The following is a 27991-nucleotide window of genomic DNA, read 5'->3' as shown; positions in this document are numbered from 1 at the left end:
CTCCTACCGGCTTAAGCCAATGCACCCAACCTAGTCAGGTCAGGTCACATTGACTTAAGGGAGGAACACGGCAACCGACCTGGTAGCACAAGCTATCAGGTCCAACTCACACCCACCCACATCCACTCATGTATTTATCCAACCTATTTTTAAAGCTACACAACGTTCTGGCCTCTATAACTGTACTCGGGAGTTTGTTCCACTCATCCACAACTCTATTACCAAACCAGTACTTTCCTATATCCTTCCTGAATCTGAATTTTTCCAACTTAAAACCATTGCTGCGAGTCCTGTCTAGGCTAGATATTTTCAGCACACTATTTACATCCCCTTTATTTATTCCTGTCTTCCATTTATACACCTCAATCATATCCCCCCTAATTCTACGTCTTTCTAGAGAGTGCAGATTCAGGGCCCTTAGTCTATCCTCATAGGGAAGGTTTCTGATACATGGGATCAACTTTGTCATCCTCCTTTGTACATTTTCCAGAGAATTTATATCCATTCTGTAATACGGTGACCAAAACTGTGCAGCATAATCTAAATGAGGCCTAACCAAGGATGTATAGAGTTGAAGAACAACCTGAGGACTCCTATTATTTATGCTTCTTGATATGAAGCCAAGGATTCTATTAGCTTTATTGCGAACACTTATGCACTGTTGTCTTGGTTTCAGATTACTGCTAACCAGAACTCCTAAATCTTTTTCGCAATCCGTAATATTAAGATCTACATTATTTAGTTTATATGTGGCATGGTTATTGTCCTGTCCAACATTTAGAACTTTGCATTTGTCTATATTAAACTGCATCTGCCACTTCTCCGACCACTGCATCAGTCTATTCAAATCTTCCTGGAGTGCTCGAATGTCCTCGTCAGAATGAATTCGACGGCCTATTTTGGTGTCATCGGCAAACTTGCCGATGTCGCTCTTTATGCCCTCATCTATGTCGTTTATGTAGATTGTGAACAGCAGGGGGCCCAACACTGACCCCTGTGGAACACCGCTCGTGACGCTTCCCCACTCTGATTTCTCCCCATTTATGCAAACTCTCTGCTGCCTATTTGTCAACCATGCCTCTATCCAGGAAAAAATTTCTCCTCCTATTCCATGTGCCTTAATTTTCCTCAATAGTCTCTGATGTGGGACCCTGTCAAAAGCCTTACTGAAGTCCATATACACAATATCATATTCATTACCATGATCTACCTCCTCAAATACCTTAGTGAAAAAAGTTAATAAATTCGTAAGGCAGGAACGCCCCTTTGTAAAACCATGCTGAGATTCGTTGATTAATTTATGCTTTTCAAGGTGGCTACGAACTGCCTCGGCAATTATTGATTCCATAAATTTTCCCACTATGGAGGTTAGGCTTATTGGTCTATAGTTCGAAGCTAAGGACCTGTCACCTGCTTTGAAAATAGGTATCACATTTGCCATTTTCCACTTATCTGGCACCATGCCAGTTTGTAGTGATATGTTGAAAAGATTAGCCAAAGGTGTGCTAAGCTCCTCTTTACATTCCTTTAGAACCCTTGCATACAGTTCATCAGGGCCTGGGGATTTGTTAGGTTTTAATTTATCTATTTGCCTAAGGACCATGTCACTTGTGACCCTAATCGTGCACAGTTTATTATCGTCCTGTTCTACATAATTTATCATTACTGGAATATCGCTGGTATCCTCCTGTGTAAAAACTGAGAGGAAGTATGTGTTAAAAATTCTACACATTTCCTTATCACTGTCAGTGAGCTGACCCGAGGAACTTTTGAGTGGGCCTATCTTGTCCCTGATCTTACTTCTGTATACCTGAAAGAATCCTTTTGGGTTAGTCTTCGATTCTCTTGCAACTTTAACCTCATAATCTCTTTTTGCTTTTCTAATTCCCTTTTTTATTTCTCTCTTTAACTGAATATATCGATTTCTTAATTGCCCCTCTCCTCTTTTGATTTGCCTATATATGCCTCTCTTTTGACCAATCAGATATTTTAATCTATTGTTCATCCATTTAGGATCATTTTTGTTTGATCTGATTTCCCTATTTGGAACATAATTTGACTGAGCAGCTAGAACTATGCCCTGGAAAGCATCATATCGGCAACCATCACCACCTACCTGACCCTTAGTCAGGTCATTCCAGTTCAGCCCACCTAAGTAATTTTTCAGTCCTATGAAATCAGCCAAGCGAAAGTCAGGGACGGAGACTTGATTGCCATTATTAGGGGAATTCCATGATATATTAAAACTGAGTGATTTGTGATCACTTTCCCCAAGCTCATCATTAACCTCAAGATTATTAATTAGTGTTTCCCTACTGGCAAGAACCAAGTCAAGGAGGTTATTTCCTCTAGTTGGCTCTGTCACAAACTGTTTTAAAAAACAATCCTGGATCGTATCAAGAAAGTCACCTGACTCTAAATTTCCTGTCAAATTGCTCCAGTCAATCTGTCTATAGTTGAAATCTCCCATTAGCACAACATTTTCGTATGTAGATGCCTTACGAATTTCGTCCCATAGAAGTTTACTGCACTCCCTTTCAAGATTTGGGGCCCTGTAAATCACACCCAAAATTAGTTTTTCTCGGCCCTCGAGAAGCTGTAACCAAACAGATTCAGTGGCTGACGCTTCTACTTTTATATCTTGTCTAACACAACAATTTAAATTGTCTCTGACATACATCGCTACTCCACCACCCTTCCTGTTGACCCTGTCAGTGTGGAATAATTTATAGCCTTGTATGTGACATTCAGAGGGCATCTCTCTATCTTTCAGATTGAGCCAGGTCTCTGTTATAGCAATAATATCTATGTTTCCTGCACTTGCAATTAATCTTAGCTCATCTATCTTATTTCTTACACTCCTGCTATTAGTATAGTAAACCTTAAGGGAGCTAGTCCCTTGCTGTCCTCTGCTGTCCCCCTTTGTTTGCTGACCTGATCTATTGTCTTTATTTATAACTTCATGCTGAATGCCTTTTATACATTTACTGATTCCAACCCTAGTGTTGCAACCTGCTTGTTTCCCACACACACCCATACCTCTATCTTCTATCAGTTTAAAATCATAGGCATTTCACCAATGGCCTTCTCAATTGAGTTTGCAAGTGCTACCACCCCAGCCCCAGAGAGATGTACCCCATCCCTTGCATACATATCATGTTTGCCATAAAAGTTGTTCCAGTTGTCAATGAATGGGATTGCAAGTTCCTTGCAGTATCTGTCTAGCCAGCAATTTACACCAATTGCCCTAGACAACCATTCATTTCCTACTCCCCTTCTAGGCAAGATGCTACATATGATTGGGACCCCTCCCTTAGACTTAATGAAATCTATAGCTGACCTGTACTTACCTAGCAGCTCTTCTCTCCTACCCTTCCCAACATCATTTCCACCAGCACTGAGACAAATAATGGGCTCGTTCCCATTACCTGACATGATATTATCCAGCCTGTCAACTATGTCCCCAACACCAGCTCCAGGGAAGCACACTCTATCTCTCATCTTCTTATTCCTATTACAAAAAGCACGGTCAATATATCTTACCTGAGAGTCACCAACCACAAGAATGCGCTTACCTCTGTTAGCAGGGGCAGTAGTACCCTTACCTTCACTGGCCACTGAAGTACATTCATCCTGAAGAACAGAGAAGCGATTTCCTACCTTCAGATCTTCACTCTTAACTTTCCTTATTCTGATTCTCCTCCCATTACTGGTTACCACTCGCCACTTGTAGCAGGTGCTGGACTGCACCTCACTGCTGGTAGCCGTTGCTACCTCCCCACCTACAGCCTCCTCACAGCGAGAGACAGACTGCACCTCACTGCTAGAAGCCTCATTCCCCACAACTCCAGCCACCTCACACTCTCTCCCAGACCCACTGAGGTGGACCTTCAGCCTCCTAATCTCCTCCTGGAGAAGCAAGACCTCCTCCTTCAACTCTCCAACCTCAGTTTTTAAAACACTGCAGAAGCAAGCCATGCTTTGTAACCGTCCACGCTAATCCCCAAAGCAGCTCAGGGTCTGTGACCTCACGTGACGACTGACCACTGAAGACTTACTTGCCACATTAATGTTCATAAGGAGGGAAAATAAGCAGTCCTGCCAGAGTGCAAAGTGTTTACTAGACTGCCATTTTTCGCTCATATAAAATATTCCAGACTACGGTGTTGTTCACTTGCTCCTAGGCTCAGGGGGTTGATTACTTCGTCTTTCACTATCTGCTGTGTATATTTTTACAATCTTCACATTATGTCCATGTATTGTATTGATAAAGCCAATGAATGGCGTAAGGTCAACGTGGCCTGGCTGGCAAAGCTCTCGCTTCACACACGGAGGGCCCGGGTTCGATTCCCGGCGGGGTGGAAACATTTCGACGCGTTTCCTTATACCTCTAGTACTGTTCACCTAGCAGCAAATAGGTACCTGGGTGTTAGTCGATTGGTGTGGGTCGCATCCTGGGGGGTGAGACTGAGGACCACAATGGAAATAAGACAGACAGTCCTCGATGACGACCTGACATTCTTGGGTTATCCTGGGTGGCTAACCCTCCGGGGTTAAAAATCCGAGCAAATCTTATCTTATTTTAAGGCTATTGTAGGAAGTGGGACGATATAGACAGCTAAGTGGTAGAAACAGAATCCATACATATTCAATTCAATTCAATTCAATTCAAGTTTATTCTCTATAAGGGTTACAATGTGGAGTTTACAGGTTTTGGGTATTGTGTGGTTTACATGTTATAAAATACTAATTACAGAGGGGGCCACTAGGACACCTAGCATGGCTAGGCATTTTGAGCAGACTTAGATTCATTCTTAACATTAAATCCTTACAGATTATGGTATTAAGGCTAAGTGACTACATCATAATTTGTGAGTTTAGCAATGTGAATGCTTTTGTTTTGGCACAATACAAAGTGTCTATATTGGAGTATCATAGGCAAACTTATGACTAGTTAGGATTTATTATTTTAAGATTAGTGGGGCTAGATTAGTATGTTCGAAGTTCTGGGTTTATAGTCAGTGGGTGAGTGAGTGTAATTTTGAACCACCAGGTGGTTATCATGTAGTTAGTTGTCGGGGTGGATCAGGGAGTTAAGATGTTTTCTAACTGTAGTTTTGAAAGTGATGAATGTGTCTGCAGTTCTAGAGTTTTCAGGTAGGGTGTTCCAGATTTTAGGTCCTTTGAAATACATTGAATTTCTGTAAAGGTTTAGTCGAACACGGGGAATGTCATAGAGTTGTTTGTGTCTGGTGTTATGCCTGTGGATCCTGTCACAACTATCAAGAAAGCGTTTTAGGTCAAGGTTAATATTGGAATTTAAGGTCCTGTAGATAAAGACTGCACAGTAGTAAGTGTGGATGTTCTGAACAGGGAGTAAGTTTAGATCTCTGAAGAGTGGGGGGGGGGGTGTTGCCAGGGATGGGATTTAGTGATTATTCTTACTGTGGCTTTTTGTTGGGTTATTATTAGCTTTAGGTGTGTTGCTGCAGTTGAACCCCAAGCACAGATAGCATAGGTGAGGTATGGATATATAAGTGAATGGTATAGTGTGAGAAGGGCAGCTTGCGGCACGTAGTATCGTATCTTGGAGAGGATCCCCACCGTTTTGGATACTTTTTTTGTTGTGTGTTAGATATGGGTGCTGAAATTTAGGTTGTTGTCGAGGTATAGGCCAAGGAATTTGCCCTCATTATGTCTGGCAATTAGAGTGTTGTCGATCTTAATGTTAAGTTGCTCAACACCTGCTCTTCTACCAAACATAATATAGTAGGTTTTGCCAGTGTTAAGTGTAAGTTTATTGGCTGTCATCCAAGTCGATATTTTGAGCAGCTCCTCGTTAACAAGGGTGTTGAGGGTGGCAAGATTAGGGTGGGAGATGACATAAGTCGTGTTGTCAGCAGAGAGAATGGGTCTCAGGTGTTGGGATATGTTTGGAAGATCATTGATGTAAATGAGGAAGAGCAGGGGTCCAAGGACACTTCCCTGCAGAACTCCAGTATCAGGTGGCCGTATTGATGAGGCTGTGTGTTTAATGGTGACATACTGATACCCATTAGAAAGGTAGGATTTAAAATATGCAAGCGCATGGCCTCTTATACCATAGTGGTCAAGTTTGTGGAGTAAGATGCCGTGGTCTACTGTGTCAAACGCTTTTCTTAGGTCAATAAAAATTCCTAGCGGATATTCCTTATTTTCCAATGCTGTGTAAAGCAGGTCTAGCATTTTTATAATTGCATCATTAGTGCTTTTATTTTTCCTGAATCCAAATTGGCAGGGGTTAAGTATGTTTTGTGACGTTATAAATGAATATAGTCTCCTGTGCACGAGTTTCTCGAAGATTTTGGAAAGCAATGGTAAGTGTGATATTGGCCTATAGTTGTTTATGTCTGTAGGGTCACCATCTTTATGTATTGGTGTAACCCTTGCTGTCTTGAGTAGTGTCGGGAAAGTGCTAGTTTCTAGTGACTTGTTAAAAAGTAATGTAATAGCATGCGAAAGGACATGGGCCACTCGCTTGTACAATAATGGTGGGACGTGAGACAGATTCCCAGAGTTATTTTTAAGTGACTTTATGATCGCAGTGACTTTCATGGGCTCAGTTGGTACAAGATAGAAGGAATTTGGGAAATTCCCATCTAGGTAGTCCCCGGCACGGGCATTGGTACGTGGGATTTTACTGGCAAGATTAGATCCTATGTTTGAGAAGAAGTCGTTTATCTTGTTAGCTGTATCAGTGGGATGCAGTGGTGTTTCATGAGGTTTAGTTAGAACAATATTCTTGTTTTTTTTTTTCAGTTTGTGGGTCCCCAGAATCTGGGAAAGTGATTTCCAGGTCTTTTTTTATATCTCCTCTTGTGTCAGTGAATCTGCTGGAGTAGTATAGTTGTTTGGCTTTCTTTTTTAATTTGGTGAGAACTGTTGAATATTGTTTAAGAATATCTTTGTGTATTAAGCCCTGTCTATATTGCTTTTCATATTGGTGTTTCTTATCAATGGATTTCAGAATGCTGCTGGTTAGCCATGGGCAACCAAGCCGTTTATTCGTGATCTGTTTCGTTTTTATAGGACAATGTTTGTTGTATAGTCTAAGTATTTTGTTAAGAAAAATGTCTGTCCAATCGTCAATACCATTGGCATTGGAGAATTCTGCAGGCCAGTCAACAGTCTCCAGCTAAGAGGTGGTGCTTGTTCATTTGTCTGTTTGTTATTAGTGACTTTAGATTCTCACTGAAGTTTGGGATGTTTGTGTGGGGTATTCGGGATGTGGCACCGATTGTTATAGGCGTCTTGAGTTTTTTTACAGTAAAATTAGCAAAAATGTATTCCCCATATTCATCACTAAAGCAATTAGTGCTAATACAAGAAAGTTGGTTAGAGTAATAGCTTGCAGTACCAACCCAAACTTGGTATGGTCTGCAGTTGTGGATTGCTGTGTATCCTGATAGTGGGTAGATATCAATTGTGTCCTGCTTAAGCCAGGTCTCAGTAAGAACAATGCAGGAGAAGGGTGTCTTTAGTGACTCAAGGAGTGCCAGGAGGTCATCATAGTGTTTGCTTAAGGACCTGATGTTGTAGTTAAGAACTGTTAGACTTTGAGCAGTGTTCAGGATAGTGCTGGCTTGTGATGCTGTGTAATAAAGGCAGTTACTTTCCAATAAGTTTTGATTGTGTGTTAGATTATGGAGGTTTAGATCAGGGTCAACGTGATCATTCATCTTTTAGGTTTAAATAGTGGTTGTTTATATCCTGCATTATGTGGTGAGTTCTAATACTGATTTCTGTAGTGGTGGGAGGTTTGGATAAGTATACCGCTAAAGCACTTTGGTCATATAGAGTATAGTCACTAATAAACATAATGAAATTGATATTGTCTATGTGTTGTGCTAGAATGAGCTAAAGTACAACTAGGTATAAACTAATACTATAAAAAAAATTACAAGTGGCACCAGACTCACTCTTGTAATTGCACTAAGGTCTAATATAATGAATTTATTGTTTATGTATTGAGCTAGAATGAGCTAAAGTTCAACTAGGTATAGTTAGTTTAGGTGTTTACCTGGAGTTTACCTGGAGAGAGTTCCGGGGGTCAACGCCCCCGCGGCCCGGTCTGTGACCAGGCCTCCTGGTGGATCAGAGCCTGATCAACCAGGCTGTTGCTGCTGGCTGCACGCAAACCAACGTACGAGCCACAGCCCGGCTGATCAGGAACTGACTTTAGGTGCTTGTCCAGTGCCAGCTTGAAGACTGCCAGGGGTCTGTTGGTAATCCCCCTTATGTATGCTGAGAGGCAGTTGAACAGTCTCGGGCCCCTGACACTTATTGTATGGTCTCCTAACGTGCTAGTGACACCCCTGCTTTTCATTGGGGGGATGGTGCATCGTCTGCCAAGTCTTTTGCTTTCGTAGTGAGTGATTTTCGTGTGCAAGTTCGGTACTAGTCCCTCTAGGATTTTCCAGGTGTATATAATCATGTATCTCTCCCTCCTGCGTTCCAGGGAATACAGGTTTAGGAACCTCAAGCGCTCCCAGTAATTGAGGTGTTTTATCTCCGTTATGCGCGCCGTGAAAGTTCTCTGTACATTTTCTAGGTCGGCAATTTCACCTGCCTTGAAAGGTGCTGTTAGTGTGCAGCAATATTCCAGCCTAGATAGAACAAGTGACCTGAAGAGTGTCATCATGGGCTTGGCCTCCCTAGTTTTGAAGGTTCTCATTATCCATCCTGTCATTTTTCTAGCAGATGCGATTGATACAATGTTATGGTCCTTGAAGGTGAGATCCTCCGACATGATCACTCCCAGGTCTTTGACGTTGGTGTTTCGCTTTATTTTGTGGCCAGAATTTGTTTTGTACTCTGATGAAGATTTAATTTCCTCATGTTTACCATATCTGAGTAATTGAAATTTCTCATCGTTGAACTTCATATTGTTTTCTGCAGCCCACTGAAAGATTTGGTTGATGTCCGTCTATGTATTGATGTTGTCTATGTATTGAGCTAGAATGAGCTAAAGTACAACTAGGTATAGTTAGTTTAGGTGTTGTCTATGTATTGAGCTAGAATGAGCTAAGTACAACTAGGTATAAACTTATAATATAAAAATACAAATTAAAATGGTACTTGCAATTGCACTAGGGTCTGATATAGGTTGTTAACAAGAACAATTGCACTAGGGTCTGGTATAGGTTGTTAACAAGAACAATTGCACTAGGGTCTGATATAGGTTGTTAACAAGAACAATTGCACTAGGGTCTGATATAGGTTGTTAACAAGAACAATTGCACTAGGGGTCTGATATAGGTTGTTAATTAACAAGAACAATTGCACTAGGGTCTGATATAGGTTGTTAACAAGAACAATTGCACTAGGGGTCTGATATAGGTTGTTAACAAGAACAATTGCACTAGGGTCTGATATAGGTTGTTAACAAGAACAATTGCACTAGCGTCTGATATAGGTTGTTAACAAGAACAATTGCACTAGGGTCTGATATAGGTTGTTAACAAGAACAATTGCACTAGGGTCTGATATAGGTTGTTAACAAGAACAATTGCACTAGGGTCTGATATAGGTTGTTAACAAGAACAATTGCACTAGGGGTCTGATATAGGTTGTTAACAAGAACAATTGCACTAGGGTCTGATATAGGTTGTTAACAAGAACAATTGCACTAGGGGTCTGATATAAGTTGTTAACAAGAACAATTGCACTAGGGTCTGATATAGGTTGTTAACAAGAACAATTGCACTAGCGTCTGATATAGGTTGTTAACAAGAACAATTGCACTAGGGTCTGATATAGGTTGTTAACAAGAACAATTGCACTAGGGTCTGATATAGGTTGTTAACAAGAACAATTGCACTAGGGTCTGATATAGGTTGTTAACAAGAACAATTGCACTAGCATCTGATATAGGTTGTTAACAAGAACAATTGCACTAGCGTCTGATATAGGTTGTTAACAAGAACAATTGCACTAGGGTCTGATATAGGTTGTTAACAAGAACAATTGCACTAGCGTCTGATATAGGTTGTTAACAAGAACAATTGCACTAGGGTCTGATATAGGTTGTTAACAAGAACAATTGCACTAGGGGTCTGATATAGGTTGTTAACAAGAACAATTGCATTAGCGTCTGATATAGGTTGTTAACAAGAACAATTGCACTAGGGGTCTGATATAGGTTGTTAACAAGAACAATTGCACTAGGGGTCTGATATAGGTTGTTAACAAGAACAATTGCACTAGAGGTCTGATATAGGTTGTTAACAAGAACAATTGCACTAGGGGTCTGATATAGGTTGTTAACAAGAACAATTGCACTAGGGTCTGATATAGGTTGTTAACAAGAACAATTGCACTAGCGTCTGATATAGGTTGTTAACAAGATCAATTGCACTAGGGTCTGATATAGGTTGTTAACAAGAACAATTGCACTAGGGGTCTGATATAGGTTGTTAACAAGAACAATTGCACTAGGGTCTGATATAGGTTGTTAACAAGAACAATTGCACTAGGGGTCTGATATAGGTTGTTAACAAGAACAATTGCACTAGGGTCTGATATAGGTTGTTAACAAGAACAATTGCACTAAGGTCTGATATAGGTTGTTAACAAGAACAATTGCACTAGGGTCTGATATAGGTTGTTAACAAGAACAATTGCACTAGGGGTCTGATATAGGTTGTTAACAAGAACAATTGCACTAGGGTCTGATATAGGTTGTTAACAAGAACAATTGCACTAGGGTCTGATATAGGTTGTTAACAAGAACAATTGCACTAGGGGTTTGATATAGGTTGTTAACAAGAACAATTGCACTAGGGTCTGATATAGGTTGTTAACAAGAACAATTGCACTAGGGGTCTGATATAGGTTGTTAACAAGAACAATTGCACTAGCGTCTGATATAGGTTGTTAACAAGAACAATTGCACTAGGGTCTGATATAGGTTGTTAACAAGAACAATTGCACTAGGGTCTGATATAGGTTGTTAACAAGAACAATTGCACTAGGGTCTGATATAGGTTGTTAACAAGAACAATTGCACTAGGGTCTGATATAGGTTGTTAACAAGAACAATTGCACTAGGGTCTGATATAGGTTGTTAACAAGATCAAGAGTTTAACTAGATTTAAATTGACAAAATAAAATTCACAAATTAAAGTACCAAAAGAATAATAAGTAAAAAAATAACAATGGCAATGACTTGGTTATAATATGATAGTAAGATGGTAGACAGGTACACAGGTACACAGGTACACAGGTACACAGGTACAAAGGATAATATAAAGGTTGGAGTTGAATATACAAACTTGAAAATTTGGCAACAAAATGTTATGGGAAGTATAAAATAATGATTAATGTACAGAAGTAAAATTGACTGGTAGTAAATACGGTGTTTACTAAAATTTTAGTAAGTAATAATGATTACAAAAAAAGATTAATTAGCAAAAAAAAAAGTGAAAAAGTAATGTTTATTTCAAGTATTAAATTTTAAGAACAGTTATTTGGACTCAATATTGCACTGGTAGTTATACTAGAGGTTATTTGGCAGTACAAGGTAATTAAGAGTACTCTAAGATAGTAAATGTGGTATTAAAACAGGTTATGGTAATTAGACAAGTAATGACAATTAAATGTCAAAAATGTTAAGAGTAAATTGTACTGATAGTAAAAATGGTAATTAATTATTAATTTTAGTAAGTAATATCAATTAATAGTATTTAAAAAAATATGAGGTAGTAATATGGGCAGAGAAAGTATCAATTCAGCTAATATTTAAGCAAATAATAGTAAATAAGAAAATTACATAAGGTGACTTATGCTTACTAGTAAAATCACAAAATGAGGAAGTTGATTATTTAATTACTAAAAGATTGTACTACGAAAATTTGAAAAAATAATGGAGCAAAACATACACTACACTTGACTTGGCAGACGATGCAACATCCCCCCAATGAAAAGCAGGGGTGTCACTAGCACGTTAAGAGACCATACAATAAGTGTCAGGGGCCCGAGACTGTTCAACTGCCTCCCAGCATACATAAGGGGGATTACCAACAGACCCCTGGCAGTCTTCAAGCTGGCACTGGACAAGCACCTAAAGTCAGTTCCTGATCAGCCGGGCTGTGGCTCGTACGTTGGTTTGCGTGCAGCCAGCAGCAACAGCCTGGTTGATCAGGCGCTGATCCACCAGGAGGCCTGGTCACAGACCGGGCCGCGGGGGCGTTGACCCCCGAAACTCTCTCCAGGTAAACTCCAGGTAAACACTACGTAAGCTTTTAGGTTGAATATTTTTAAGAACAGGTATGATAAGGCTCACGCAGCCATGAGGAAGCAAAACTGAATATCGGCGAGGGAAGAGGCGGGGCCAGGAGCTGGGACTCAACCCCAGCAACCACAATCCCACGAAGATAAAAATACCCGGAGGATAAGCAGCAAGGGAAGTAAATCTTTTAGAGTATATAACATTTTCCATTATTATAATTAAAGTAAATATAATTAAGCAAAATTATCCATATATCAGTAATTTAAATCTCCATAAATATTTTTTTAGCAGGTGATGTAATAGAGAATAATAGACGTTAGTAATAATGTTACTAGATGATCTTAGGCTATCCTGATGTAAGTACCCATGATGGAAATAAATAACATTGGTGTTTACTGAGTTATCCTGGGTTATCCTGGTATAGGTGTGATCATAATGTGTGTCTTCACTCTATATTATTGTAAACAATAGTATGTTATGTATGTAATTCTTAGATAATAACATTTACTCCGGGTAAAATTGAAGAGTTGGCGACCCTCCCTGCTGCTCCCGCCCCTCCCTCTCTCTCATCACATTTAATCTCATTAATCCACTAACTAAATTATAAATTAATATAATTAAGATAAATATAATTTAATCATTCATTAATTATTTATATTTGCATATGCATTTCTCATCAGAAGGTGTCAGAGGGGATAATTAAAGTTTAAACTGTGCGCCATCATTAGCGTGTTGGGCACTCCCTTCCCGGACATTCCTTAACTCGGGTTCTGATTGGCTGCCTGCTCAGCCTCTCAGCCAATCACAATCCGGTTTCTCCCCCTGACATTTCCCCACATCTTAATAAACCTCTATTCAACAATACCCATTAAATACCCCACTCCAGGACCCTCAATCTATATTTTGAGGATAAGATTTATGTAATAATTACTAAGATAATGGCGAGTGAGAGAAGTGAGACGGAGGTAAACAAGACAGTCGTCCTCGGGTGATGGCCGAGGCTGCAGCTCTAGGTTCTACGATCGTGGATTTTTGCCTCTCTAGGCCTAACTTATTGCCCCCATGTGCCGTGGAGGCATGTGAGACGCCGCCTCAGACCCACCATGAATTTCGGGAGACAGTTGAAGCGGGTGAAGCAGCAGGCAGACCATCTGTTCTTACGGTGAGTCATGATCCAACCCGCCTCTTCTCTCTCTCTCTCTCCCTCTCTCTTCTCTTATCTGTATTACCTCTTCCTCTTGTCTCATCTTTATTACCTCCTCTTCTGTCTCCTCTGTTACCTCCTCTTCTGTCTCCTCTCTGTTACCTCCTCTTCTGTCTCCTCTGTTACCTCCTCTTCTGTCTCCTATCTATTGCCTCTTCTGTCTCCTATCTATTGCCTCCTCTTCTGTCTCCTATCTATTGCCTCCTCTTCTGTCTCCTATCTATTGCCTCCTCTTCTGTCTCCTCTCTGTTACCTCCTCTTCTGTCTCCTCTGTTACCTCCTCTTCTGTCTTCTATCTATTGCCTCCTCTTCTGTCTCCTATCTATTGCCTCCTCTTCTGTCTCCTCTGTTACCTCCTCTTCTGTCTCCTATCTATTGCCTCCTCTTCTGTCTCCTCTGTTGCCTCCTCTTCTGTCTCCTCTGTTGCCTCCTCTTCTGTCTCCTCTGTTGCCTCCTTTTCTGTCTCCTCTGTTGCCTCCTATCTATTGCCTCCTCTTCTGTCTCCTATCTATTGCCTCCTCTTCTGTCTCCTCTGTTACCTCCTCTTCTGTCTCCTATCTATTGCCTCCTCTTCTGTCTCCTCTGTTGCCTCCTCTTCTGTCTCCTCTGTTGCCTCCTCTTCTGTCTCCTCTGTTGCCTCCTTTTCTGTCTCCTCTGTTGCCTCCTATCTATTGCCTCCTCTTCTGTCTCCTATCTATTGCCTCCTCTTCTGTCTCCTCTGTTGCCTCCTCTTCTGTCTCCTCTGTTGCCTCCTCTTCTGTCTCCTCTGTTGCCTCCTTTTCTGTCTCCTCTGTTGCCTCTTATCTATTGCCTCCTCTTCTGTCTCCTATCTATTGCCTCCTCTTCTGTCTTATCTATTGCCTCTTCTATCTCCTATCTATTGCCTCCTCTTCTATCTCCTATCAATTGCCTCCTCTTCTGTCTCCTATCTATTGCCTCCTCTTCTGTCTCTTATCTATTGCCTCCTCTTCTATCTCCTATCTATTGCCTCCTCTTCTATCTCCTATCTATTGCCTCCTCTTCTATCTCCTATCAATTGCCTCCTCTTCTGCCTCTGTTGCCTCCTCTTCTGTCTCTTCTGTATTGCCTCCTCTTCTGTCCCCTCTTTATTACCTCCTCTTCTGTCTCCACTCTATTACCTCTTCTTCTGTCTCCACTCTATTACCTCTTCTTCTGTCTCCTCTCTATTACCTCTTCTTCTGTCTCCTCTCTATTACCTCTTCTTCTGTCTCCTCTCTATTACCTCTTCTTCTGTCTCCTCTCTATTACCTCTTCTTCTGTCTCCTCTCTATTGCCTCCTCCTTTTCTGTTACCTTTATTACCTCTGCCTCTATCTTAGCTGTATTGCATCTTTGCTATTTCTTTTTCACCCCTTTTCTCTTTTTCTTTCTCATGTTTTCCCTTTTTCTCTCCTTCATTATCTCCTCCTCTTCCTCTCTCATATAAAAGCACATTCATCTCCTGAGATGTGGATAAATGAGACACCTGTGTAATATTCAGGTATCTTTATTCTGGAAACGTTTTGCCGGCCAGTGGCTTCTTCAGTCCAGTGCAGAGAAGAACGGTGGAAGATGAGAAGGAGTTCGAGGTAATCAGTCACCCAGCCTGGAGTCGATGTGTTCAGTCCATCAGTTTTGATATACCAATGAACTGAACACGTCAATCTTGATAGATTGATGGACTGAACACACAGACTCCAGGCTGAGGGACTGATTACCTCAAACTCCTCCTTATCTTCCACCTTTCTCTTATGGTGCCCAGTGGCCTGGTGGCTAAAGCTCTTGTTTCACACTGCAAAGGTCTGGGTTCGATTCCCACAAGGGTAGAAACATTGGGCATGTTTCTTTACACTGGTTGTCTGTTCCCCATCAGTAAAATGGGTACCTGGGTGTTAGTGGACTGGTGTTTACCTGGAGTTTACCTGGAGAGAGTTCCGGGGGTCAACACCCCTGCGGCCTGGTCTGTGACCAGGCCTCCTGGTGGATCAGAGCCTGATCAACCAGGCTGTTACTGCTGGCTGCATGCAAACCAACGTACAAGCCACAGCCCGGCTGATGTGGGTTGCATCCTGGGACAAAAGTGACCTAATTTTCAGGAGATGCTCTGCATAACAAGCTTCTTTCTGTAAAGTAAAAGGACACAAGTGCAACTAATGTGACATTTTATTGTGGCAACGTTTTGCTCCCCAGGAGCTTTGTCAAGCCATAACAGCTTGACAAAGCTCCTGGAGAGCGAAACGTTGCCACAGTAAAATGTCATGTTAGTTGCACTTGTATCCTTTTACTTTATATATTTTTGGTAATTCTGCCAACATATATACAAGCTTCTTTCTATATAGTAGTATGTCATTAACGTCAGCTAGGACTGTATACCTTGTACATGTACTTGTAGTAAATAAAATTATTATTATTATTATTATTCTTGGTCTGAAGAAGCCACTGGCTGGTGAAATAATTCAAGATACCCAGATCTGTCACAAGTGTCTAATATATCAACTTGTTAGTTTTTTAAACCATCTATTTAAACCTTAGATGTTATATATTCATTATCTCCATCTCTTGTAACAATATATACTTCTCCCTTTCCTTCTGTCTCTCCTCCCTTGTTATCTTTCATCCCTTCTCCACTCATCTATCATTTTTTCCTTCATTGTTTCTTTTTCTCTTAATCCCTTATCTTTATTCTCCAATAGTATTTATTTTCTCCATCTCCCTTTTTTCCTTCTTTTCCCTTTCTCACATTTTTTCTCATCTTTTCCCATTTTATTTTCCTCCATTTCTCATTATCCTTTACTCTCTCTCATTCTCCTTAATTTCTCTGTCTCCCTTTCTCATTCTCTCTTCTCTGTATATAAACTACCCACAGATGTATAGCAAAATGTTCTTGATAGAGTGCTGTATAGGACCTCACTGGAAATAGTCACATTGACTAAATAAAGCCATTAATAATGAGATGTAGGATATGGACAACCAGCCAGAGTCCTAGACCGATTCACAGGAAATCTTGAATGGTGCCAAATGAAGTATCTCAGGGGCTGGGCTATTTGAAGAGCTAAACCAGTGTGGGTCATCTGGAAGTGGATGTTGCTCAAGTCTCAATACACCTCACCCTTGGTGAGAAGCTTTTGTTCCAAGGTATTGGACTTGTCCTCTCCTTCCTCGTGTTGAACCCGATTAGAGCCTGGTCACAGACCGGGCCGCGGGGGCGTTGACCCCCGGAACTCTCTCCAGGTAAACTCCAGGAACCTCCCATTCCCTCAGGTGCTATATGACCCCCTAAGAGTTTATCACTCTCCCATGATAAACAGTCATCAGTCTGAGGAGTGAGTGAGAGTAATGAGTGAAATACCTTGTCATCCTTCTCTTAATCAAAGTAAATAATTTTGAAACTGAATTTTATCGTAAATAAGTCATTGTTGGACTTTATCAGGTTATTGTATCTAGGGTAATCTAATTAGATGATTACAATTGTTTTACATAGTAACAAGTGTAATTACCTAGGAAAACACTAAAAAAGTTTGTAACTTGCTGTAGTATTTCCATTAACCCTTTGAGGGTCGACAGGCCCTCTCCGAGACTCGTTCTCAGGGTCGGCCAAATTAAAAAAAAAAAAAAAATTCTCATGAAAAGATAGAGAATCTTTTCCAAATCATAATGACACCAAAAATATGAAATTTGATGGAAAACTTACGGAATTATGCTCTCGCGAAGTTAGCGGTCTCGGACTATGTTTACGGATCAGCGATTTTGCCCACTTTGAGCCCCATTTTCGGCCAGTTCCACTGTACTAGTCGACAAAAAACATGAATATTTCGCTAGAACTCCATTTTTTCTATTGAATGAGTGCAAGAAACCTCCCATTTACCAATTTCAACTATCCAGTACAGTGGTCAGAATTTAGCAATTTTGCCAATTTCACACAAATTTCAAAAGATGCCAATTTCCGAATAGGGTCCAGAACAAACAAGAAATACATTCCTGGCACTAAAATGACATTTTCTCTGTTCATTAGTCACGTCTCAAGGCCCCACTTACATTCTTTTGCTTTCCACTTTGAATTTTTATTCTCACAAAAAATAGAAGATTTACTGTTATGCAGACTACTGCATTAGTGTAAAAAATGGTATGACTCATATTGGCGCACTTGCAAAAGAATATTAGACTCACCAGTTGATGTGTATTGGATGCTTGGCATGATTTGCTTACTTTTGAACTTTAGTAAAAATCGAACATTTCTGCTACTTTGAGCTCAATTTCAAGGCACTTTTCATTGTAAAACCAGTCAAAATCATCTCAATTTCTATGATATGCCTTCCATTCTATAAAATGAGACCAAGAAAACTAGAATGCAACAATAAATGCCATACGAAAATACAGTGCAAAGTCGCTATTTTATTCCAAAAAAACGGTCAAAGTTTTTTTTTCTCATTATGCACTGTGTGCTGCAGGATTTTTTTTTATACTGTGCACACTGACCACATAGACCCATTCTTTCATATGGAGGCCTACCAGCTTTCTCCCACTAGATTTGAGGGCGCTAGAATTTAGGCGTACTAGTACGTCAAAAACCCTGGGTCGTAAGCTGTACTAGTACGTCCGAAACCCTCAAAGGGTTAAGGAAATCAGTTGTAAAAATTCACAGGTATAATGTACCTAAATAAATACTTACTGCTCTTACTACTAATGATTTTGGATACACTAACAAGAAGCTAAAACAATACATATGAGGTTTCATAACTAAAACTTAAGTGTACGACACTAGACAATACTAAGAATTAATAACACACTAGTTAGACTACCTTATACAATACATTACAATATAGTTTTATTTCTTTGCAAGTTTACATTGAGTCTGTAGTTACAGTAGTACTGTAGTTACCAGCGGTCGCAATATACACAATGAGAAGCAATTATTACTACAGAAAAAGCGTCCTTCCTCCAAAATTTGCACCAGTCAACTATAGTGATAATATAGCATTTATTGTGGTGGAGACGGAAAAAAAAATAGAAAAGCTAGATACAGCGATTGATAAACAAGGGTGGAGGTCGACCGTTCGTCATTGTAGGAGCAGCCATCAGTCACCGGCTCTTCAACACGCAAGTTATACTTTTGTATCAATCAAATCATATATTACTCGGGTAGATAATTTCCAGTACAGTGGACCCCCGCATAACGATGGCATCACATAGCGATTTTTCCGCATAACGATTACTTTTATCGCAAAATTTTTGCCGCGCATACCGATTAAAAACCCGCATACCGATTTTCGTCCGAGACGCGTCCAATGTGCCCTCAGCCAGCCTCACATGTGCCGCCCCGTCCCATTGTTTACCAGCCAGCCTCCGCGGTAACATCCAAGCATACACTCGGAATATTTCGTATTATTACAGTATTTTCGGTGCTGTTTCTGGAAAATAAGTGACCATGGGCCCCAAGAAAGCTTCTAGTGCCAACCCTACACCTCAAAGGGTAAGAATTACTATAGAGATGAAGAAAGAGATAATTGATAAGTATGAAAGTGGAGTGCGTATAGCCGACCTAGTCAAGCTGTACAAGAAACCCCAATCAACCATCGCTACTATTGTGGGCACCAGAAAGACAATCAAGGAAGCTGTTCTTGCCAAAGGTTCAACTGTGTTTTCGAAACAAAGATCGCAAGTGATGGAAGATGTTGAGAGACTCTTATTGGTGTGGATAAATGAAAAACAGATAGCAGGAGATAGCGTCTCTCAAGCGATCATATGTGAAAAGGCTAGGAAGTTGCATGAGGATTTAATTAAAAAAATGCCTGCAACTAGTGATGATGTGAGTGAATTTAAGGCCAGCAAAGGTTGGTTTGAGAGATTTAAGAAGCGTAGTGGCATCCATAGTGTGATAAGGCATGGTGAGGCTGCCAGTTCGGACCACAAAGCGGCTGAAAAATATGTGCAGGAATTCAAGGAGTACATAGAAACTGAAGGACTGAAACCTGAACAAGTGTTTAATTGTGATGAAACAGGCCTGTTCTGGAAGAAAATGCCAAGCAGGACCTACATTACTCAGGAGGAAAAGGCACTCCCAGGACATAAGCCTATGAAAGACAGGCTTACTTTGTTGATGTGTGCCAATGCTACTGGTGATTGCAAAGTGAAGCCTTTATTAGTGTATCACTCTGAAACTCCCAGAGCGTTCAGGCAAAAGAATGTCCTCAAGGATAATTTGTGTGTGCTGTGGAGGGCAAACAGTAAGGCATGGGTCACTAGGGAATTTTTCTATAACTGGTTACACCATGCATTTGCCCCCAATGTGAAAAATTACCTAACTGAAAAGAAATTAGAACTTAAGTGCCTCCTGGTGTTAGACAATGCCCCTGGTCATCCTACAGACGTGGCAGAGCGACTTTATGGGGACATGAGCTTCATTAAGGTGAAGTTTTTGCCTCCTAATACCACTCCTCTCCTGCAGCCCATGGACCAGCAGGTTATTTCCAACTTCAAGAAACTGTACACAAAAGCTCTGTTTGAAAGGTGCTTTGTAATGACCTCAGAAACTCAACTGACTCTAAGAGAGTTTTGGAGAGATCACTTTAATATCCTCAATTGTGTAAACCTTATAGGTAAGGCTTGGGAGGAAGTGACAAAGAGGACCTTGAACTCTGCTTGGAAGAAACTGTGGCCAGAATGTGTAGACAAAAGGGATTTTGAAGGGTTTGAGGCTAACCCTGAGAATCCTGTGCCAGTTGAGGAATCCATTGTGGCATTGGGAAAGTCCTTGGGGTTGGAGGTTAGTGGGGAGGATGTGGAAGAGTTGGTGGAGGAGGACAATGAAGAACTAACCACTGATGAGCTGATAGATCAACTTCAAGAGCAAGAGGCCAGACCTGAGGAAACTGGTTCAGAGGAGGGGAGAGAGAAATTGAAGAAGTTGCCTACTACAAAGATAAAGGAAATCTGTGCTAAGTGGCTTGAAGTGCAAACCTTCATGGATGAAAATCACCCTCACACAGCTATTGCAAGCCGTGCTGGTGATTATTACACTGACAATGTTGTGAAACACTTTAGGCAAGTCATAAAGGAACGAGAGGTACAGGCCACTATGGACAGATATCTTGTGCGAAAGAAGTCCAGTGACTCTGAAGCTGGCCCTAGTGGCATTAAAAGAAGAAGGGAAGTAACCCCAGAAAAGGACTTACTACCTCAAGTCCTAATGGAAGGGGATTCCCCTTCTAAACACTAACACACACTCTCCCCTCCTCCCATCCCATCAATCATCACCAGATCTTCAATAAAAGTAAGTGTCATTTAATTGTGCATGCCTTTTTCAGTTTGTGTGTATTAAAATTAACATTTCATGTGGTAAAAAAAATTTTTTTTCATACTTTTGGGCGTCTTGCACGGATTAATTTTATTTCCATTATTTCTTATGGGGAAAATTCATTCGCATAACGATTATTTCGCATAACGATGAGCCCTCTTGCACGGATTAAAATCGTTAACCGGGGGTCCACTGTAGATCCTTCATGTGTTAGCTCAAATCACCGACCAGTATGGTTTAAATAAGTGACCCACTGATCAGATCAGATAGACTGGTCTGAACCCTTGACTGGTCCGAACCCTTGACTGGTCCGAACCCTGGACTGGTTTCAAACGGTTTCGTTGTGCACTACCTAGCAGGTTATTAACCCTTTGAGGGTCGACAGGCCCTCTCTGAAACTCGTTCTCAGGGTCGGCCAAATTTAAAAAAAAAAAAAAATTATTTTCTCTTATGAAAAGATAGAGAATCTTTTCCCGATCATAAAGACACCAATAGTTTGAAATTTGATAGAAAACTTACGGAATTATGCTCTCGCAAAGTTAGCGGTCTTGGCGATGTTTACGCATCGGCGATTTTGCCCACTTTGAGCCCCATTTTCGGCCAATTTCACTGTACTAGTCGACAAAAAACATGAATATTTCGCTAGAACTACATTTTTTCTATCGAATGGGTGCAAGAAACCACTCATTTATGAAATTCAACTATCCAGTACAGTGGTCAGAATTTAGCAATTTTGCCAATTTCACACAAATTTCAAAAGATGCCAATTTCCGAATAGGGTCCAGAATAAACAAGAAAGACATTCCTGGCACTAAAATGACATTTTCTCTAGTCATTAGTCATGTCTCAAGGCCCCTCTTATATTCTTTTGCTTTCCACTTTGAATTTTTATTTTCACGAAAAATATAAGATTTACTGTTATGCAGACTACTGCATTAGTGTAAAAAATGGTATAAATATTATTGGTGCACTTGTGAAAGAATATTAGACTCACCAGTTGACGTGTATTGCACGCTTGGCACGATTTGTTTACTTTTGAAGTTTGGTAAAAATCGAACATTTTTGCTACTTTGAGCTCAATTTCAAGGCACCTTTCTTTGTAAAACCAGTCAAAATCATCTCAATTTCTGTAATATGTCTTCCATTCTATAAAATGAGACCAAGAAAACTAGAATACAACAATAAATACCATACGAAAATACACTGCAAAGTCGCTGATTTATTAAAAAAAAATGGTCAAAGTTTTTTTTTTCTCATTATGCACTGTGTGCTGCAGGATTTTTTTTAGACTGTGCACACTGACCACATAGACCCATTCTTTCATATGAAGGCCTACCAGCTTTCTCCCACTAGATTTGAGGCCGCTAGAATTTATGAGTACTAGTACGTCAAAAACCCCTACGCGTAAGACGTACTAGTACGACGAAAACCCTCAAAGGGTTAATAGAATATTCAAGAGGTTGCTAGTAGAATTGCAGTAAATCAACCATTCAAATCATTATGAAGCTGTGTGTAGTCTGTGGTCAGTCAAACAAACGGGCTTCCACATGCATAAATTGTCATTTTTGTGGAAATTGGTGTCACACCCCTTGTGCAGATATCCAAGAACTAGGTACAAGCAGTATTAAAACAGGGAAGTGTTTTTGGGTATGCCCAAATGAGATAAATCTGTGGACTAAAATCACAAGGGTATTAAAAGAGGTCAACATCAAAGCTGCTTTCATAGAAAACCTGGAAGCTTTCTACAACAGATGGGAACATAAAAAGTCTGGGCTGAATGGTACTGCCCTTGATACTGGCCATGTAGTCAGAAACTGTAAGGCTGGAGATGATGTTCTGGTAGTCAGTAAATGGGGGGCTGATAGTGCTGTCCTGGGAGACAGTAATGGTGAAGCTGGAGGTGCTGTCCTGGGAGACAGTAATGGTGAAGCTGGAGGCACTGTCCTGGGAGACAGTAATGGTGAAGCTGGAGATGCTGTCCTGGGAGACAGTAATGGGGAAGCTGGAGATGCTGTCCTGGGAGACAGTAATGGTGAAGCTGGAGATTTTGTCCAGGTAGTCGGGAATTATACGCAGGAAGGAATACATATAAATGACCTCATAGGGGACAGGAGCCATAGTAGGGAAACAGGTGTAGTCAAAGATAAGATAAAACCAATATTGCAAACTAGAAATACCGCAGGAAATAGCAAACAAGAGGACTCCACTAGCAATAGTGAGGATATATTACCAAAAACAACTGGTGGGGGCTCCATTGTTGGTGCTAGGGAGGATAGAAGTAAGACAGGGAAACATGCACCAACAGGGAATACAGTCACAGAAACCCAAGGCAAACGGAAACCAAGCCTGTGCACATACTATGCACTCGGTATCTGCTGGCATGGGAAATCTGGAAAAACAGATGGGACGTGCAACTATGACCACCCTAGAAAATGGCATGCCCATATGACAACAGGAAAATGCAAACTCCCTTCCTGTAAGCTTTTTCACCCTGAACTGTGTACCTCTTCAGTACAGGAAAGACTGTGCTATAACTTAAATTGCCAGGCATACCATCTAAAAGGGACAAAAAGATACAAAACATCCAGGCCATGGGAAAACCTGGGTAGCCACAGCCACTCAAGAGGGAGAGGTTTTTTAGTGCCAGGAAGGAAAAAAAACTGGCAGGAAATGGCAGAAATCGTACATCAAATCCAGTCATTCCTGGAGTGGAACCACAGTCGATGGCCTCCACTCCAAACCAACAGATACAGATACTAATGCTCGAAAAAAAATCTCCCCCCAGTACCAACAATACCACCAGTCCGATAACATTCTTTGCAAATATACAGGGTCTAAAGCCAGCAACAAACAACAAAATACCTTTCATCCGTGGACTGCTTGCAGAGGCAAAGGCAATGTTCGCGGCTTTCACTGAGACCCACATAAAGGATCACTTGGACAACGAAATATGGATCCCAGGTTACAACCTATACAGATGTGACAGAGTGAACAGGCAAAAGGGGGGGGGGTTGGCCTGTACATTGCTGAGTCACTTGTTTGCACAGAACTGCTAAATGCCTCAAATGATGTAGTGGAAGTTTTAGCAGTAAAGGTCGAGAACCAAAACCTAGTCATTGTGGTAGTCTACAAGCCTCCGGATGCAACATCCCAGCAATTCCAGGAACAACTGTTAAAAATTGACCACTGTCTGGAAAACCTTCCAGCTCCTGCACCCAACATCTTGCTCCTGGGGGATTTCAACTTAAGGCACCTAAAATGGAGGAATATAGCAAATAATATTGTTGCAGTAATAACACCAGGAGGCAGCTCTGATGAAAACTCACACTCACGTGAGCTTTTAAATCTCTGCACAAAATTCAATTTAAACCAGCAAATAATAGAGCCTACTAGACTGGAGAATACACTAGACCTCATCTTCACTAACAATGATGATCTGATAAGAAATGTCACCATATCAAAAACAATATACTCAGATCACAACATAATTGAGGTTCAGACATGTATGTGTGGAGCCCCAGACCGACATAATGAGATTAGTCACGAGGGAGCATTCACCAAATTCAACTTCAATAACAAAAACATAAAGTGGGACCAAGTAAACCAAGTCCTAACCGATATAAGCTGGGAAGATATACTAAGCAGCACAGACCCCAACTTATGCCTAGAACAGATTAACTCGGTGGCACTCGATGTATGCACAAGGCTTATTCCTCTAAGAAAACGGAGGAGTAGATGTAAAACAGAAAGAGACAGGCGCTCCCTTTACAGGCAATGGAAAAGAATAACAGAGCGGCTAAAAGAGGTCAATATATCTGAAATGCGTAGGGAGACACTGGTCAGAGAAATAGCAAGCATCGAACTTAAGCTAAAAGAATCCTTTAGGAGTCAGGAATCGCGGGAAGAACTAAAAGCCATAAATGAAATCGAAAGAAACCCAAAGTATTTCTTCTCCTATGCCAAATCAAAATCGAGAACAACGTCCAGTATTGGGCCCCTACTTAAACAAGATGGGTCCTACACAGATGACAGCAAGGAAATGAGTGAGCTGCTCAAGTCCCAATATGACTCAGTTTTTAGCGAGCCGCTAACCAGACTGAGAGTCGAAGATCAAAATGAATTTTTTATGAGAGAGCCACAAAATTTGATTAACACAAGCCTATCCGATGTTATCCTGACGCCAAATGACTTCGAACAGGCGATAAATGACATGCCCATGCACTCTGCCCCAGGGCCAGACTCATGGAACTCTGTGTTCATCAAGAACTGCAAGAAGCCCCTATCACGAGCCTTTTCCATCCTATGGAGAGGGAGCATGGACACGGGGGTCGTCCCACAGTTACTAAAAACAACAGACATAGCCCCACTCCACAAAGGGGGCAGTAAAGCAACAGCAAAGAACTACAGACCAATAGCACTAACATCCCATATCATAAAAATCTTTGAAAGGGTCCTAAGAAGCAAGATCACCTCCCATCTAGAAACCCATCAGTTACACAACCCAGGGCAACATGGGTTTAGAACAGGTCGCTCCTGTCTGTCTCAACTATTGGATCACTACGACAAGGTCCTAAATGCACTAGAAGACAAAAAGAATGCAGATATAATATATACAGACTTTGCAAAAGCCTTCGACAAGTGTGACCATGGCGTAATAGCGCACAAAATGCGTGCTAAAGGAATAACAGGAAAAGTCGGTCGATGGATCTATAATTTCCTCACTAACAGAACACAGAGAGTAGTCGTCAACAGAGTAAAGTCCGAGGCAGCTATGGTGAAAAGCTCTGTTCCACAAGGCACAGTACTCGCTCCCATCTTGTTCCTCATCCTCATATCCGACATAGACAAGGATGTCAGCCACAGCACCGTGTCTTCCTTTGCAGATGACACGCGAATCTGCATGACAGTGTCTTCCATTGCAGACACTGCAAAGCTCCAGGCGGACATCAACCAAATCTTTCAGTGGGCTGCAGAAAACAATATGAAGTTCAACGATGAGAAATTTCAATTACTCAGATATGGTAAACATGAGGAAATTAAATCTTCATCAGAGTACAAAACAAATTCTGGCCACAAAATAGAGCGAAACACCAACGTCAAAGACCTGGGAGTGATCATGTCGGAGGATCTCACCTTCAAGGACCATAACATTGTATCAATCGCATCTGCTAGAAAAATGACAGGATGGATAATGAGAACCTTCAAAACTAGGGAGGCCAAGCCCATGATGACACTCTTCAGGTCACTTGTTCTATCTAGGCTGGAATATTGCTGCACACTAACAGCACCTTTCAAGGCAGGTGAAATTGCCGACCTAGAAAATGTACAGAGAACTTTCACGGCGCGCATAACGGAGATAAAACACCTCAATTATTGGGAGCGCTTGAGGTTCCTAAACCTGTATTCCCTGGAACGCAAGAGGGAGAGATACATGATTATATACACCTGGAAAATCCTAGAGGGACTAGTACCGAACTTGCACACGAAAATCACACTACGAAAGCAAAAGACTTGGCAGACGATGCACCATCCCCCCAATGAAAAGCAGGGGTGTCACTAGCACGTTAAGAGACCATACAATAAGTGTCAGGGGCCCGAGACTGTTCAACTGCCTCCCAGCACACATAAGGGGGATTACCAACAGACCCCTGGCAGTCTTCAAGCTGGCACTGGACAAGCACCTAAAGTCAGTTCCGGATCAGCCAGGCTGTGGCTCGTACGTTGGTTTGCGTGCAGCCAGCAGCAACAGCCTGGTTGATCAGGCTCTGATCCACGAGGAGGCCTGGTCACAGACCGGACCGCGGGTGCGTTGACCCCCGGAACTCTCTCCAGGTAAACAGTAATGAGTTGCAGTGCAGAGAGAACCTCTATCATGCCATGGCATTATGGGTAGACTAAATTAATGGCTAACAGACTACTTAATACTAGAGAAATTGATCATAGTTTAAGTTGTACATCTGTTTTTATTTAAAGCAGACAGTAATTTTACTTAAGTTACAATCTGGGGATATTACATTGGGACAATTTGAAAATATTTTGGAGGTTGTGTATATCAATAGTAAATATTTAAGTTATATTATTGGAATATAATATTGAGTGTTGGTGAAAGTAATTTACAGTATGAGAATGATACAATATGGTGTAAGGCAGTATAGTTTTGTGTAGGTATTTATACTACAATGTAGTATATTATGTTATGTATGAACTTTGGGTATTTAAATTTTGAAATGTTAAGATTTAGGTAATTAGGAGATCTTCTGGCAGATTTAAGTATTGAGTATTGAATATTTAGTTTAGGGTGAGTAGATGGTTTTTGAGGAGTCTTAAATTGATGTTCAGACTGGATTACTTCAGTTATATTTTTTATTTTTTTTTATTATCACACTGGCCGATTCCCACCAAGGCAGGGTGGCCCGAAAAAGAAAAACTTTCACCATCATTCACTCCATCACTGTCTTGCCAGAAGGGTGCTTTACACTACAGTTTTTAAACTGCAACATTTACACCCCTCCTTCAGAGTGCAGGCACTGTACTTCCCATCTCCAGGACTCGAGTCCGGCCTGCCGGTTTCCCTGAACCCCTTCATAAATGTTACTTTGCTCACACTCCAACAGCACGTCAAGTATTAAAAACCATTTGTCTCCATTCACTCCTATCAAACACGCTCACGCATGCCTGCTGGAAGTCCAAGCCCCTCGCACATAAAACCTCCTTTACCCCCTCTCTCCAACCTTTCCTAGGCCGACCCCTACCCCGCCTTCCTTCCACTACAGACTGATACACTCTTGAAGTCATTCTGTTTCGCTCCATTCTCTCTACATGTCCGAACCACCTCAACAACCCTTCCTCAGCCCTCTGGACAACAGTTTTGGTAATCCCGCACCTCCTCCTAACTTCCAAACTACGAATTCTCTGCATTATATTCACACCACACATTGCCCTCAGACATGACATCTCCACTGCCTCCAGCCTTCTCCTCGCTGCAACATTCATCACCCATGCTTCACACCCATATAAGAGCGTTGGTAAAACTATACTCTCATACATTCCCCTCTTTGCCTCCAAGGACAAAGTTCTTTGTCTCCACAGACTCCTAAGTGCACCACTCACTCTTTTCCCCTCATCAATTCTATGATTCACCTCATCTTTCATAGACCCATCCGCTGACACGTCCACTCCCAAATATCTGAATACATTCACCTCCTCCATACTCTCTCCCTCCAATC

The 27991-nt window shown here is 41.2% G+C and overlaps 1 protein-coding gene across 1 annotated transcript in view; it reads left to right on the top strand.

Moving 5' to 3' along the window:
• Positions 1-13178: 13178 nt before the first annotated feature.
• The window catches only part of LOC128687214 (SH3 domain-binding protein 1), a 165697-nt gene continuing 150884 nt past the window's right edge, over positions 13179-27991 (top strand). Inside the window, exon 1 of the mRNA XM_070098468.1 lies at positions 13179-13430. Coding sequence (XP_069954569.1) covers positions 13372-13430 — 59 coding nt within the window. The 5' untranslated portion in view covers positions 13179-13371. The remainder of the gene's footprint in view (positions 13431-27991) is intronic.

Source organism: Cherax quadricarinatus, chromosome 62, assembly GCF_038502225.1.
Source record: "Cherax quadricarinatus isolate ZL_2023a chromosome 62, ASM3850222v1, whole genome shotgun sequence".
Lineage (NCBI taxonomy): Eukaryota > Metazoa > Arthropoda > Malacostraca > Decapoda > Parastacidae > Cherax > Cherax quadricarinatus.
This window is presented reverse-complemented; position numbering and strand designations above follow the sequence as displayed.